Source organism: Cydia fagiglandana, chromosome 15 (assembly GCF_963556715.1).
Source record: "Cydia fagiglandana chromosome 15, ilCydFagi1.1, whole genome shotgun sequence".
NCBI classification, from domain to species: Eukaryota; Metazoa; Arthropoda; class Insecta; order Lepidoptera; family Tortricidae; genus Cydia; species Cydia fagiglandana.
The window spans coordinates 12,324,360-12,339,325 of NC_085946.1; the positions used below are offsets into that span (position 1 = coordinate 12,324,360).

Sequence of the window (14,966 nt, forward strand, 5' to 3'; positions counted from 1 at the left end):
CGCGCTTTCTCGCGGTCATATCTGTCGTAATGGATGCGTTTTGTTAGAGTGAACCTGTACCTAATACTATTATTTATTCTGTGCTGCTGTTTAGTTTAAATATTGTTAAGATCTTTTACAAATAACTTTAAGAAACCAGCGCTCAGAATGTCCACTTCCAGGGGTGCGAAACTCCTAAGATCGGCCAAACTCGGCTCCGCTCGGCTCGGCATTGCTCCGAGCAATTATTAGGGTTGGCACCACTTGACTTCCTTTAGTTCCTTTTGCGTGCACGACCACAGATACGATAATCACTTGAATTTTGACAACCCTCACATCTGGCGTCTTTCGAGCGTCGGCGTCTGTCGGCATCGGTCCACTATGGAAAATGACGTCGCTGCGCAGTTGCGTCGACGCTGCGTCGACGTCGGCCATAGAATTGTAGACGCCGACGCTCGAAAGATGCCAGATGTGGGGGGGCCCTAAATAGCTGAAAGGGATAGTGTGATATACTAGAAAGTGACAGGATGATTCGACCCTGAACCGCTGTCAAACTTCGTTTTTGTAGGAAGTTTCCTTTCTGTACGGTGGTACTATTACTTATTCTGTCCCACTTCGAAAGACTGATTCAAATGTATCTCCCAAGCATTTCACAACCCAACTTTGTTTTAGGCTCGTGGTCGCCGGGCGTGGACTATTTCCGTCTGGACGGCTCTACGTCCTGCGAGAACCGATCAATTTGGTGCAAGAACTTCAACCGGGAGGATAATCCCAGAGCTAGGTAATGTATTCAAATCAGTTACACTCCGACTGAACATCTAGCGACCTTCACCAAGGAGGAGTTTTGGCCGAAGGGTGTCAAGTTCCGGCGGTTCCGCGGCCGGCTCCCTGACACGGGGTTGCGAACTGCATCGCAGCCATAATTGTGTTTTTAGTTTTAAGATATATTTTGTAATAATATGTAGGTATGCTAGTTTTAAGGTATTTATCTATGGGCCAATAGTTGCCTGAAAATAAATGTTTTCATTTCATTTCATAATTCGTAATTCGTTTGAAAATCTCGTATGCCGTATACTTTTACTTGTACAAGTTAAGATTCAAAACGAGTGTTGAATGCTTATGGGATGAAAGAAAATGTGAAATTTAAACTCTAAAAACTGCTCGGGAATTAGCAGATACGATACAATTTGATTGGACTCATGTTAAAGCCCTGGGCACACCGGCTTGCGTGAGCGTGACGTGCACGCGCGCGTGCGCTAAAATTTTGGAAACGCACACGCACACGTCACACAAGCGGTGTGCCGTCTCTCATAACGATCTGTATACTAAAACGCCGGACGCGCCATTAAGAGCTTACCCCGCTGCCGAAAAACTTGCACAATTGTGCAAACTTTTGTATGGACTATCTGTACATTTGACGTCCCCTCCCCCGCAAAAATCGGCACACTGTTTCGTAAAGAAAATGACAGCGATGACATCTCCTTTCTAAATGCTCTAAGGATTTACCAGAGTTTGAAGTTAAGCGACTCAGTTAACCCTTTTTTTACAAGCTTTTATTTAGTTTCGCCTGACCGTTGTCTGTCTGTCTGTGTGTAATCAAATCTTGCAAGTTAAATTTGATCCATTTCCCGGTTTCCGATTGAGCTGAAATTTTGCATGCATATATAAATCGGTTGACAATGCAATATTATGGTACCATCGAGCTGATCTGATGATGGAGACTGGAGGTGGCCATAGGAACTCTGTGATGAAACAACGCAACCTAATTGTGTTAGGGGTTTTTAGAATTGTCTCGATGAGTATTAGTTGTCTGTCATAAGTACAGTCAGCGATAAAAGCTTGTACCAAAAATGAAATTTTTGCCAAAAACTTATTTCTCCTTTTAGACTGTTCCTGATCTCGACCCGCGCCGGCGGTTTGGGCATCAACCTCGTCGCGGCCAACCGTGTCGTGATCTTCGACGTGTCGTGGAACCCTTCCCACGACGTACAGAGCATCTTCAGAGTGTACCGCTTCGGACAGAAGAAACCGTGCTACATATACCGCTTTCTGGCTATGGTAAACACTCTGGAATATTATTAATCTCGACCTATACTCTGTATCTTTAGGTATTTAAATAAAAGTAATCAAAATCTACCCTCAAAAGGCTCCTTAAGGCAGTTGTGTCAAATATCTCACAATAACCGTATTTTTTTCTCAAATATTTAAAAACTGAGTCTTCTTCCATTGAATGGGGACATTCTATTTCCAATTTAAAGATAAATAAAAATAATGTAAGTGAAGACGCGTGAATTTTCCATTGGAAATAGGCGTAAATTTACGGAAAAATTGTGTGATGCACTAGAACCCTAAGAGATAGTCAGTCAGACTCGCACGCGTATTTTTTTTAATGTATATTTCCACCTGATTGACCACTGTGAGGATAGTATTCCATCTGACCAATATGTATTTGCGTCTCACATTTTGCTTAATGAGAGAGTGAGAAGCAATGCACATTGGACAAAGAAATTGGGCAAGTGGAATACCACTCCTAGATATCTTCATCGCTCTTATTCTTCATCTACAAAAACAACCTTATTCTCAAAAATCCTTTATTACTGCATTTCTTACAGTATATTATAAAACAAACTAATTCACACAGGGCACGATGGAAGAGAAAATCTACGAGCGACAAGTAACCAAGCAAGCGATCTCCAAGCGCGTCATAGACGAGCAACAGATAGACCGGCACTACGCCGCCAACGATCTCGCTGAGCTATACAAGTTCGAACCTGTCCCCGTCGAGCCACGGCCCGTGCCCAAGCTGCCTAAGGATCGCCTGTTCGCGGAAATGCTGAAGGACCACGAGAATCGGGTAACTAACTTGCTATAAATGTGTTTTGAGAGCAAATAGATTGGCAGTATGCAGTGAACTATCTCGCCGAACTATACAAGTTCGAACCTGTCCCCGTCGAGCCACGGCCCGTGCCCAAGCTGCCTAAGGATCGCCTGTTCGCAGAAATGCTAAAGGACCACGAGAATCGGGTAACTAACTTGCTATAAATGTGTTTTGAGAGCAAATAGATTGGCAGTATGCAGCGAACTATCTCGCTGAGCTATACAAGTTCGAACCTGTCCCCGTCGAGCCACGGCCCGTGCCCAAGCTGCCTAAGGATCGCCTGTTCGCAGAGATGTTAAAGGACCACGAGAATCGGGTAACGGACTGACTATAAATGTGTATTGGGAGCAAATAGATTGGTAGTATGTAGCTAACGATCTCGCCGAACTGTACAAGTTCGAACCTGTCCCCGTCGAGCCACGGCCCGTGTCCAAGCTGCCTAATGATCGGCTCTTTGCGGAGATGCTTAAGGACCACGAGAATCGGTAACTATCCTAAGTTTCTATATTTCTATAAGTATGTTCTAGCAGCAAATATACCGGCAATGCCAACGATCTCGCTGAGCTGTACAAGTACGAACCTGTCCTGCCCAAGCTGCCTAAGGACCGGCTTTTTACGGAGATGCTTAAGGGCCACGAGAATCGGGTAACTGACTGACTATAAATGTGCACAGACACTGCATTATGAAGCGTTTACAAAGGGCACGAGGTCACCACACATATGTGCAATTTTTCATGTAAAATGCTACGAATCCAGCAGCACAAAAGAGTTGTATTCTACGCTATTTTATACTATAATAATCCATGAACACGCCTAAAGCTTAATAATTATAAATATTTTTAAAATACTTGAGTAGGTCCTAATGGTGGGCGCAACTGATATAAGCGGCCGCTCTGCAATACAAAATTTGTACGGGAGAGCATACGAGTGGTGACCTCGTATGACTTATGTATGTACTCCGTCTAAAAGCTGAGATGGTCTGCGGCAGCCAACGATCGCGTCCGAACACAAGATATAAGTTCCAACCTGTCCGAGCCGCGACCCTTGCCCAAGTGTCTTGTATTATTGAATAAAACTAAAAACCACATTTTTTGCAGGTCTTCAGGTTCCACGAGCACGACTCGCTGCTAGAGAACAAAGAGGAGGAGACCCTCAGCGAGGAGGAGCGCAAGAAGGCGTGGGAGGAGTTCGAGAACGAGAAGAAGGCTCCGCCCCCCTCGCCCTTCCCCAACACCTGGTCCATGCACAACGGGATGGGTATGTTGTCTTTTATACTACTGTTCTAAATTCTATCCTCATAGCTGTTTTTCTACTTATATGTCAAAATTTATAACTGCGAATTCGTAAGATGGTTACTGCACGGGCTGTGCACAAAGCAAAAGGCGTGGTGGGCACGAGAAAATCTGACTCAGGCGGAACGTAACAGGACGTGGCAAAAGAAAAAAAGAGGGCCGGGGCTTTCTTTTCCTTATTTGAAAATATGTTCTTTCTTTTAATAAGGTTGGTAATTAATTAGGCAATTAGCTAAGTCTATCCATCTATGTTTAAGGGAGTTCCCTCTCCCAACAAACTGCCCTGCAGTTTGGCAGAAGAAAAACGTTTGTATAATAGGGTTTATTTCATCTAAATGAATGTTTTTATTTTATTTTATTGCTAATATTTGCGCAGCGCAGGATCGACAACAGTGGAGAACCCTTCTGAGAGCCCTATGTCCCTGATGAGGGATAACAGGATTCCATCATCATCATCGTCATCATCATTGCTAATATTTTGTTAAGGAAAGTAATTAAATGGTCCCTAAATAGTACCGCTTATGATTATATTGTATGCCCAGCAGCCAGCCTCCTGCAGCAGCAGCAACAGCAGCTAGCGTACGCCGCGCTGGCCGCCATGATCCGCAAGGACATGCCCAACATCAACGACAACCAGATCCGGGACATGCTGCCCATCATCTGCAACGCCAACCCCGGGGTGAGTTACTGCCCACAGCGGCCATACCCACTGGTCAATAATAAATAAATATTATCTTCTAGCCGCCCATACGTCAAACCTTGCCAAGCAAAATGAAATTTTATTTTGTCAACACAAAGTTCAAATTAGAATGGAACAGGAGACCTTTTTATAGGTCTCTGGGCGGCTGGAGGTTATAGGACATTCTTACACAATAGAACATGTTTATTCAGATGCAAGGATCGATAACAGATATAGGATAAGGCATGCTTCCAGTACTAGTTTGCTGCAACAACGGTGCCGGGAGAGGAAAATCTCGGTTCTCGCTGTACAAATTAATGCCATACCAGCTAATTTACCTGTGCCATGACTATGACTGACTATAAATCCAAGTCGCATGATTTAATTTCAGTATCAATTATCTTATCCTCCTGACAACTCCGGTACAATGGGGTTGGCAACTGTCAAAGGTTTGCATAGATGGCGCCATCATAGCTTGCCCCTTTTTCTATGAGATTTGGCTTAAAGGGCTGGCATCCAAGGTTTTAAAAAAACTTAAATTTGACATAATTCTAGGGATTGACGGGGCAAGCTATGATGGCGCCATCTGCTAAAAACTTCCACCGGCCAACCCCATTTTTTGTTCATATTCCAAACTGGAAGAAGACATTGCGAATTGATCGGTTTTCCAAAAAGTACCACCTAAATTTATTTTATAACATAACTTATCGATCCTTCCTCTGAAAGTTTGAACTAATAGGTTAAAAGGTTAGCTTAAAACTTTAAAGTTTGATAATGCTTTCATCGTCAATTATGTTAGCATACTTACTTGCAGTGGGAATTATAGCATACCTAAGGCTATGTTCAAAATTATAGTCAATAATCATTTATAGCCAGCTAGAATTAATTATCTACTAAACACTAATACACAATAGTATTATGAATTTGTAAATTATTTAACAAATTGTGTACATAATTAAGGAGTAACAACTTACCCTATACCAAACGATAACACAATTCACTATACAAGCTATATTGCCTTATTGGGCACTTTTACATTAAATTACATTAATCATATCACATTTATTTGTCCAGATGTTCGGTGGATATGATTATGGCGTAAGTTGGCGTCCTTATTCTTTGTTTATCCAGTATAGCCTCTGTAGGGACTATGTTACAGCATGACTTTTTTCTTTCACGACGGCGTTTTCTATCTGTACCGTTAAAATGCCGTTGTGAGATTCGCTTCGGTCGTGTTGAGACTTGTTTCATAACTTACGTAAAGATAAAGACCCTTTAAATCACATAAAATTAAAGCAAATAAGTGTCCAAATTGTTACAGTGTATCTAGACTTTAGGGCAAAGCAAAATAATCTAATAGTCTCAACCGGCCGTAAGCAATACTATTGTATTTTCACTATACCCTGCAATCTAACACTTTTTGGGGGCAAGGAATGTCCAATATTGCTATAACATTACTTAATGAGATTCCGAACTTAAAGTTCAGTTTTTATTCCATTAGATTCTAAATGCGTGACTTTTTTCGACCATTACACATGATACCACATACTCATAGTAAAATCGGATGTAAATTAAATAAAAAACATACACATAATACATTCTGATACTTATTAAATAATCAAAAATTGAAGCAAAATTGAATATAAGGCCATAAGGCAAGGCAAAGACGAGACAGACAAAAATGCCTTTAAAAACAAAGTTTACCAGCCCTCAGCCCCTTTGTTTAGTTTAGAGCAAACGGAGGTTTTTGCCCACATTTATAGCAATATTGACACTATACTTTCCTCTACGCTGCGGGCCTACTTAACTTCTGAATCTAAAGATTCTGTATGTCTCCATTACTCTTGTATATTGAAGTAACAGAGATGTGTATACAGGAATTCTGAAGTTAGTAGGCCTAGTTAGACTGCAGGACCACCGCACCGCTATAGTAGTTAGTGTGTAGAGCGAGGTTCCTATAACGAGGAGAGTTTACGTTTGTTGCGCAGCTGATGCAGAAGATGAGCGAGATCTACAAGTACGCGCAGCCCGGCATGATGAACCCCTCCATGATGAATCCCGTCATGAATCCTGGTGAGTTAGGTTTGTTTCTTTGTCCAATGTCAGTGCGTCTCACTCTTATTGAAGCAAAATGTGAGACGCAATACACATTGGACAAAGATATTGGATAGGTGGAATACCACCCTTACACGTGATAAATCTTGGTTTTTAGAAAGTACAATATCGGTAATCTAATTAGTGAATTAAGATATTAATGCGCACGGTATTAATACGTTTTAACTGAACCTTTGTTACACCTACTCATTAAGTTTAGAATATATGTATATTCGCTGATTTTGGGTATGGTCTTGGTGGCTCAGATGGCAGAGCATTGGGCTAGCCATCCAGTGGGCGTGGGTTCAGGTCCCACCCAAGTGAATTTACCACTTTTAATTTGTTTCCAATCTTATTAGCATCCTTCATAGACGTTTCTGCTTGATACCAAATAAAATTTCTACCAATGCCACTAGAATGTCCGCCTAATCTAACTGATGTAAAATTATATGTCAAATTATGAATGAAGCTAGCAGTGGTCTTCAGAACTATATCACTGTATCAAATGATTATTGCGTTGGTGCTTTGAGATTACTACGTTATTTCTGCAACATTATAATTTTTCAACATCCTTTATTCAAAATATTTTAGGAAATACTTATTTTAGTAAGCCATTGTGATTCAAAATGATGAATAGTTGAGTATTTTCTATGGGAATGTTTTTCGTTATTTACGTACGTGTATTTTTGTTTAGCCGGTGGCATGAGCACGAGTAGCAGTCTGCAGTACGAGCCGCCGTGGCAGCGCCAGCAGCAGCAGCAGCAGCAGATGCGGTTGCAGCAGCTCATGCAGCAGCAACACAATGTAAGTCACCAGATAATGTTATTTCATCTGACCATTAGACAAAAAATAATGTTTTGGGTGGCAACTAACAGAGCGGCAGCTGACGTCCACGAAGGTTCATTACATATTGCTATTAACTAGTTTCTGAGTTGTTGTTTGATGTTATTTATCATGGATATTATTGATTTGCGGTTTAAATGTGGAACTGGAGAATTTGTTCTTTACGTATTTTACTTTCGAGCCTCAACATTGTAATACTTTATCGTAATGAGTTAAAATAGGGATATTCAAATGATTTGATTCGAATGAAGTTTTTTTCGCGGGCCGGAAGAGGTGTATGGGCGCTGGAGAGCCTTCGAGCTAAAATTTTTGAATGGGTGGAAACATTTTATATTTTTATTAGGCTTATGATTTCGGTCACAGGGTGAGATTTAGGATCAGAAATTTAGGTTTTAAAATTATAGAGTCAGCATAAAGATAGAAAGTATAGGGAATAGGGATCGTGCGCGTTGGATGGTCTGTCATTTTGTGGCTTGAATCGGAAACATATGTGCACATGTACATTGCCAAAGCGAGTGCTACCTTTCTCGTCGGTAACTTTTCTTGTGCATATTAGGTTCTGCTATCTCGTGGGTTACATCGGAAGCATAAACGACACATTTACGCCTCGCGTCAAAAATTTGATGGCTCTTATGCCGCTTCCATTAGTCCATTCATGCACGGGGCCTGCCGGCCGCGCGCAGGTCGTTAAGTGAACGATTACAAACGTCGTCAGGCGTGTCTCACTCTGCGATTTTGTCGCTTCGCTACAGGTAGCTAAAAGTCCATTCGTTCGAACCCAATTTTGGGGTTCGCCATAAGCCGCGCGTGGCGCTGTCGCCACCTAGCGGCCATATCTGGGCCGATCGTGACAGACGCGTTTTGTTAGAGAGTGAGTCTTCTGCACCTAGTAGTATTATTTATTCTGTGACGTGGTTCACTTTCCAGATGGGCGCGAAGTACTACGCGGGCGGGCTGGGCAGCCGCGACCCGGTGGCCATGGCGCTGCAGCAGCAGCGCGCGCGCGAGTTCCTGCTGGGTGGGGGCGGCGGCGCGGGGGCTGCGGGGGGCGCGCCGGCGGGGGCGGGGGCGGGGGCGGCGGGGCTGGCGGCGGCCGGGGCGGCGGCGGGGGCGGGGGCCGGGCGCCCGCGCGGCCGCCCGCCGCTGCAGCCGCGCGCGCCCCAGCAGGGCGACGTTGTCAACCTCGCCGACTCCGACTAAACACCAGAGGTACGCCTGAACTATTTCAACCGGGTTTTCTCTAACTTTTTATCCAGACTCCTGCGAACCGCGTGACGAAAACGCAACAGACGCATGACGCTCCCCATAAATCTGGGGTTATACTTGTGGTGAACCCGTTTGCGATCGCCGACTACTGACCCCCGAGAGTTCGCGTAGTGTCCCTCGCTTTGAGATCCGTCGGTTTACAAAAACGAATGGAACCACGAACACCGACAATTTCAAGACTATGCTAAACATTGACGACGTACTGATGTACACGTAGCCTCTTACGTAACACTTTTACTATACATTATATAGCAAATATTAACTTGTAACAAGATTTTTAAAAACTAAAATGTGCAAACTACACTCATCTCAAATCTCGACCAATATCCTTACTCATCGTTGTCTGTAAAAGGACATATTTTCTTCTTTTCTAACTAAATCTTCGCAAGCCGTCCCGACGCCCAGCCACAGGTTTAAAAACACTAAACTAGACCATATTTTTTAAACACCCTTCTTCCCAAACGTATTTAAATTTAATATTTCTTTTGTTTCAGGGTCGCCAAAGTGTATAGTGAACAGATGTGTACAGTGAACGATATATAGGTGCTATGGTGTATGGATCGACGCGAGCGCCGCCGCCGCGCCGCGAACCAAATGTGGAGTCATACCGCACGTGTACATACCCCGGGCCCGGATCCGGGCTGTCCCGCTACGGACACAACCGACATTCCGCCTTCAGGCTTTACGCTCCACTACATATCAAGAATCTCATTTTCTACCTTCAATCTTATTTTAACTCGTAAAATATAGACAAAAGGCGGAAAAACGCAATATATCGCTGGTTTTAACAGCTGAACTACCGTTTAAAATATGCAGCACATAGGATGCTGATACGAAATAATGTGTCAACCCACATTAATTTTTCAATAAGATATCAACTCTAAAAATTTACGCATAAAGTTGACATTTTATTGCAAAATGGATGTAGGATGACTCATTTTTGCTAAACTCCATACTGTTCAGGTGTTGAAATCGCTGTTATTTGTCTATAACTAATATACTTCGTCTCTCCCATGGGCTACGGTCGCATATCTCGTTTCCACATTATTTTCTTTACACGAAGCTAGAGCCTAAGGCGTCGACTATTTAGACTGGATATGTAAGTCGTGCTCAAATTGAAACGTGACGATTTCTCCGGGACTGGATATAACTTATTACATTACTAATAAGGTTCTCTTTCGTGTAAACGCAACATTCCTGAACAATAGTAGATCTGCTTTTATACTCATTGTCGTGTTTAAGCGTATTGGGTTGCGTTGAAGCGAACTGCGACCTTTGGAAGGGCCGCTTGCATCGAATAGCATTTATATGATACGTATATCTTGCTGACTTACAGCTTGCGAATCAACTGAAATTTTAATTAAACATAGTTGATATTACTAGTTATAGTATTTTTAATATTACACCGCGATGCCGGCGGACCTTTGCGCGTTAAATTATTCAATAACATCGATGTTGCAAAACCGCTCGAAGGAATGAGTGTGACATTAATACTTTAAAATATATCTCTCGGTACAGGAAAATAGTATTAAGCTGTGTTATATGTCAGTAGTTAGATTACTTCAGTGTTTAACATCATACCACTATCCTAAAGAGGGTATATGGGAAATCTTAATATCTGCACAATTAAAATACACACTTACCCCTTAGTCTTACGAACTACTGATTAGTAAGGGAAACACCAATTTGAGGAAAGAACTATTTTTTATTTTAGAGTAGGAGGACAAAAGCTTGCCAACATTTTTGTTTTCGCAAATAAATTGACATCTAGCGCTGGTTTACTACATATATGAGTAGATTTGATGTTTTATACAATATGTTACAATAAGTTTGAATACGAGTCCACACCGTGACTTATCTGAGCAGCCCCAGTATTAAATAAAACTTTTTTGCTGTGACTACTATCTTTTAAACATACATTATGTTTGACTGATTATAATTACTTGTACTTTCTTTAATAAAATAGCACATTGCAGCAAAATTTATAAATGGATAATTCAAATTGACATACTTAATATAATAGTAATTAATTGTTTTTAGAAATTGTTTGGCATTGTCTTTTGAGTTTGGTGAAGACTTGACGATTAATTAATTGTACTTTGTGACAATGGTGGAGCAGATAAGGTTTGGCGGAAATTAAGACCACTGAGAGTAGAATAAATATTGTTGTCACAACCTTATCGCATTCACTGCCACCCTCTTATCCTGGACATTCACCAGGTGCCGCACTTGCTGTCACTACGCGTCTGTGCGTCAAAGGCACAGGGTGAAAGTCACGGTGACGCATATATGCGTCGGTGGCAGTGAATGCGTTATGCTGCCTACCACATCGCTGGCCCAATATTACAGGGTTCTATGTTTCACCACAGAATAAATAATAGTACTAGGTACAGAAGACTCACTCTCTAACAAAACGCGTCTGTTACGATCAGCACAGATATGGCCGCTAGGTGGCGACAGCGCCACGCGCGGCTTATGGCAAACCCCAAAATTGTGGTCGAGCGGATGTACTTTTAGCTACCTGTAGCAAAGCGACGAAATCGCGGAGTTCTCACGCCTGGTTTCACTTTTATCAAGCTGAAATTTGAATAAGTCGAATTTCAACTATCTTGAAGATGTAAGATAGAACTCATTAATATTGCGCCAGCGGCATGTCTTGCATGTCCTACAACATGACATTTCGTAGTTAATTTATTTGACCTGCAGCGAGCAGGTGATTTAGTTGTGATATTGCCTAATATAATGTTTTTGTATACGTTTATTTTAATGAGTCACCAACGTGACTTTAATGTTAGGTTCAGCAATTATAGATATATCTAATGTAGCGTTAAATAATGTACCTATTCACAGGTGTAGTAGTGTTTTATTTGAGAGCCGCTAAAAATATACTTTTGAAACATTCTGAATGTTGATTTTTATATGGTTTAGATTTTTTTACAGATTATTTTATGCTTACAATAATAATTTATAGTTACACAAATATGATAGGAAATGAGCAGTATTCAGTAATTTATAATTTATATTAGTTTCCATGTCTTGCATCCTGTAGGGAGTATTGTTTTGTATTTGTATGGTTACTTGTTCTTATCTGGACCTTGAGCTGAGTGAGGACTGCTGTAATTGTTTCACTATTTATGTAATATATAATTGTAACTGTAGAAAACTTCCTATTATTTTGTAGTACAATCTATAATAAAGAATTCAGAAATGTGTATTATGTTGTTTTTAGTTGGAAGCAAATACCTTTATTTTTACCTTTGCACTTCCTAAAACTCCAAGCAACTTGGCTAGGTCTCTAATAACTTAACACCTTAACTTAATAACTTTGCAGTTTGTGTTTAACTATTCTATGCCGTTACTCCCAGGCTGCCTAACTATCAATACATACTGATTTGAACATGAACCGTAGAGATATATCTCTATCAATCAATCAATCATCTCAGCCATAAGACGTCCACTGCTGAACATAGGCATAGGGTATGGGTCGCTTCCAACCGGCACGTATGGAGGTCCAAGGGGGATATCTCTATATCGAAGAGTAATCCAGGGTAGCAGATACGTTTGGTGAATGGTCTCATGCAATTGAAGCTGACCTCTGTAAAGTTATAAATAAATCTGCTCCATTACAAACAAGTCAAATTAGAAAACCGGTTTAAACATAGGACTTGTTATTGTTATGCATGGTAGGTACCGAGGGCAGAAAGTGGTGTTGGTAAGATAAAAAGATAAGATAAGGTAAAATTTATTTCATTGAAAAATATCCAAAAATTAATACAATCATAATACGCTTAAATAGTTACTTAAATATTATACAATCACAGTGGTTTAGAAAAGTAAACATAAAATAAAAGATCTTGAAAGCAATTATTGTAACTGGCTCTAACATTATTTAACATCAATACCTACACTAAGTAACTTAATACTTGTATCTTAGGTATTAATATTGGTTTTTAGGACATAAACCTTATAACACTTTAAATTCTCGCGTTTTGTACACATATTGCAACTCAGCTGAAACGTCGGAATTAAAGGTAAAAACAATGAAATTATATCGTGGTAGACCCGTTTGTGTAATTAAATCTATATATATAAACGTGAAAGACCTGACTGACTGACTGACTGACTGACTGACTGACTTAAATCAACGCACAGCCCAAACCACTGGGACTAGAAAGTCCAAATTTGGCAACTAGATTCCTTATAAGGTCTAGGGATCCACTAAGAAAGGATTTTTCAAAATTCATCCCCTAAGGGGGTTAAAAAGGGGATGAAAGTTTGTATGGGGTTAAAGTTTTCTTTTAAGCTAGGAATTTGAAACTTCGTAAAAAGATATATTAATAAAATATAAGAAAACTAATTTCAGCGTTTTTGAAAATTCATCCCCTAAGGTGGTGAAAAAGGGGTTGAAAGTTTGTATGGATATCAAAAAAAATTTCAAGCGATGGACTTGAATCTTTGTATTTAGGGATATTATTAGAAGAAAGGAAAAGTAATTTCAGCGTTTTGTAAAATTCATCCCCTAACAGGGTTAAAAAGGGGTTGAAAATTTTAATCCATTATAAATGCTTTGAAACTTCGTAGAAAGGCATAATAGCCAATTAGAAAAAAAGTGATTGCAACGTTTTTGGAAATTCTACCCCTAAGGGGGTTAAAAAGGGGATGAAATTTCGTCTTCGGGTGCAAATTTTATTTTTAGTTAGGTACTTGAAACTTTGTAAAAAAGTATCAAATTCAACTACAAGAAAACTAATTTCAGCGTTTTAGAAAATTCATCCCCAAGGTGGTGAAAAAGGGGTTGAAAGTTTGTATGGATATCAAAAAATTTTTCGAGCGCGGGACTTGAATCTTTGTATTTGGGGATATTATTAGAAAACAATAAAAAGAAATTTCAGCGTTTTGTAAAATTCATCTCCTAACAGGGTCAAAAAGGGGATGAAAGTTTGTATGGGGTTAAAGTTTTCTTTTCAGCTACGAATTTGAAACTTCGTTAAAAAGATATATTATCAAAATACAAGAAAATTAATTTCAGCATTTTTGAAAATTCAACCCCTAAGGTAGTGAAAAAGGGGTTGAAAGTTTGTATGGATATCAAACATTTTTTCGAGCGCGGGACTTGAATCTTTGTATTTAAGTATATTATTAGAAGACAATAAAAGTAACTTCAGCGTTTTGTACAATTCATCCCCTAACAGGGTTAAAAAAGGGGATGAAAGTTTGTATGGGGTTAAAGTTTTCTTTTCAGCTACGAATTTGAAACTTCGTTAAAAGATATATTATCAAAATACAAGAAAACTAATTTCAGCATTTTTGAAAATTCAACCCGTAAGGTGGTGAAAAAGGGGTTGAAAGTTTGTATGGATATCAAACATTTTTTCGAGTGTGGGACTTGAATCTTTGTATTTAGGGATATTATTAGAAGACAGGAAAAGTAATTTCAGCGTTTTTTAAAATTCATCCCCTAACAGGGTTAAAAAGGGGTTGAAAGTTTAAATCCATTACAAATGCTTTGAAAATTCTTAGAAAGGCATAATAGCCGATTACAAAAAAAAAGTAATTGCAACGTTCTTGGAAATTCAACCCCTAAGGGGGTTAAAAAGGGGATGAAAGTTTGTATGTATATCAAACATTTTTTCGAGCGCGGGACTTGAATCTTTGTATTTAGGTATATTATTAGAAGACAATAAAAGTAATTTCAGCGTTTTGTACAATTCATCCCCCTAACATGGTTAAAATGGGGTTCAAAGTTTGAATTCATTACAAATGCTTTGAAACTTCTTAGAAAGACATAATAGCCGATTACAAAAAAAAGTAATTGCAACGTTTTTGGAAATTCAATCCCTAAGGGGGCTAATTAGGGGATGAAAATTCGTCTTGGGGTGTAAATTTAATTTTAAGCTAGGAACTTTAACTTTTTGGAAAAAAGGTAATAAATTAA

The 14,966-nt window shown here is 40.0% G+C and overlaps 1 protein-coding gene across 1 annotated transcript in view; it reads left to right on the forward strand.

The window, feature by feature from the left end:
* Nucleotides 1-8,842, forward strand: part of LOC134671598 (transcriptional regulator ATRX homolog) — a gene marked incomplete at its 3' end in the record, with an annotated part of 42,990 nt that extends 34,148 nt beyond the window's left edge. Inside the window, exons 21-29 of the mRNA XM_063529457.1 lie at nucleotides 652-760; nucleotides 1,866-2,037; nucleotides 2,621-2,833; nucleotides 3,955-4,114; nucleotides 4,695-4,828; nucleotides 5,903-5,926; nucleotides 6,817-6,901; nucleotides 7,617-7,726; nucleotides 8,693-8,842. Coding sequence (XP_063385527.1) covers nucleotides 652-760; nucleotides 1,866-2,037; nucleotides 2,621-2,833; nucleotides 3,955-4,114; nucleotides 4,695-4,828; nucleotides 5,903-5,926; nucleotides 6,817-6,901; nucleotides 7,617-7,726; nucleotides 8,693-8,842 — 1,157 coding nt within the window. The remainder of the gene's footprint in view (nucleotides 1-651; nucleotides 761-1,865; nucleotides 2,038-2,620; nucleotides 2,834-3,954; nucleotides 4,115-4,694; nucleotides 4,829-5,902; nucleotides 5,927-6,816; nucleotides 6,902-7,616; nucleotides 7,727-8,692) is intronic.
* Nucleotides 8,843-14,966: the final 6,124 nt, after the last annotated feature.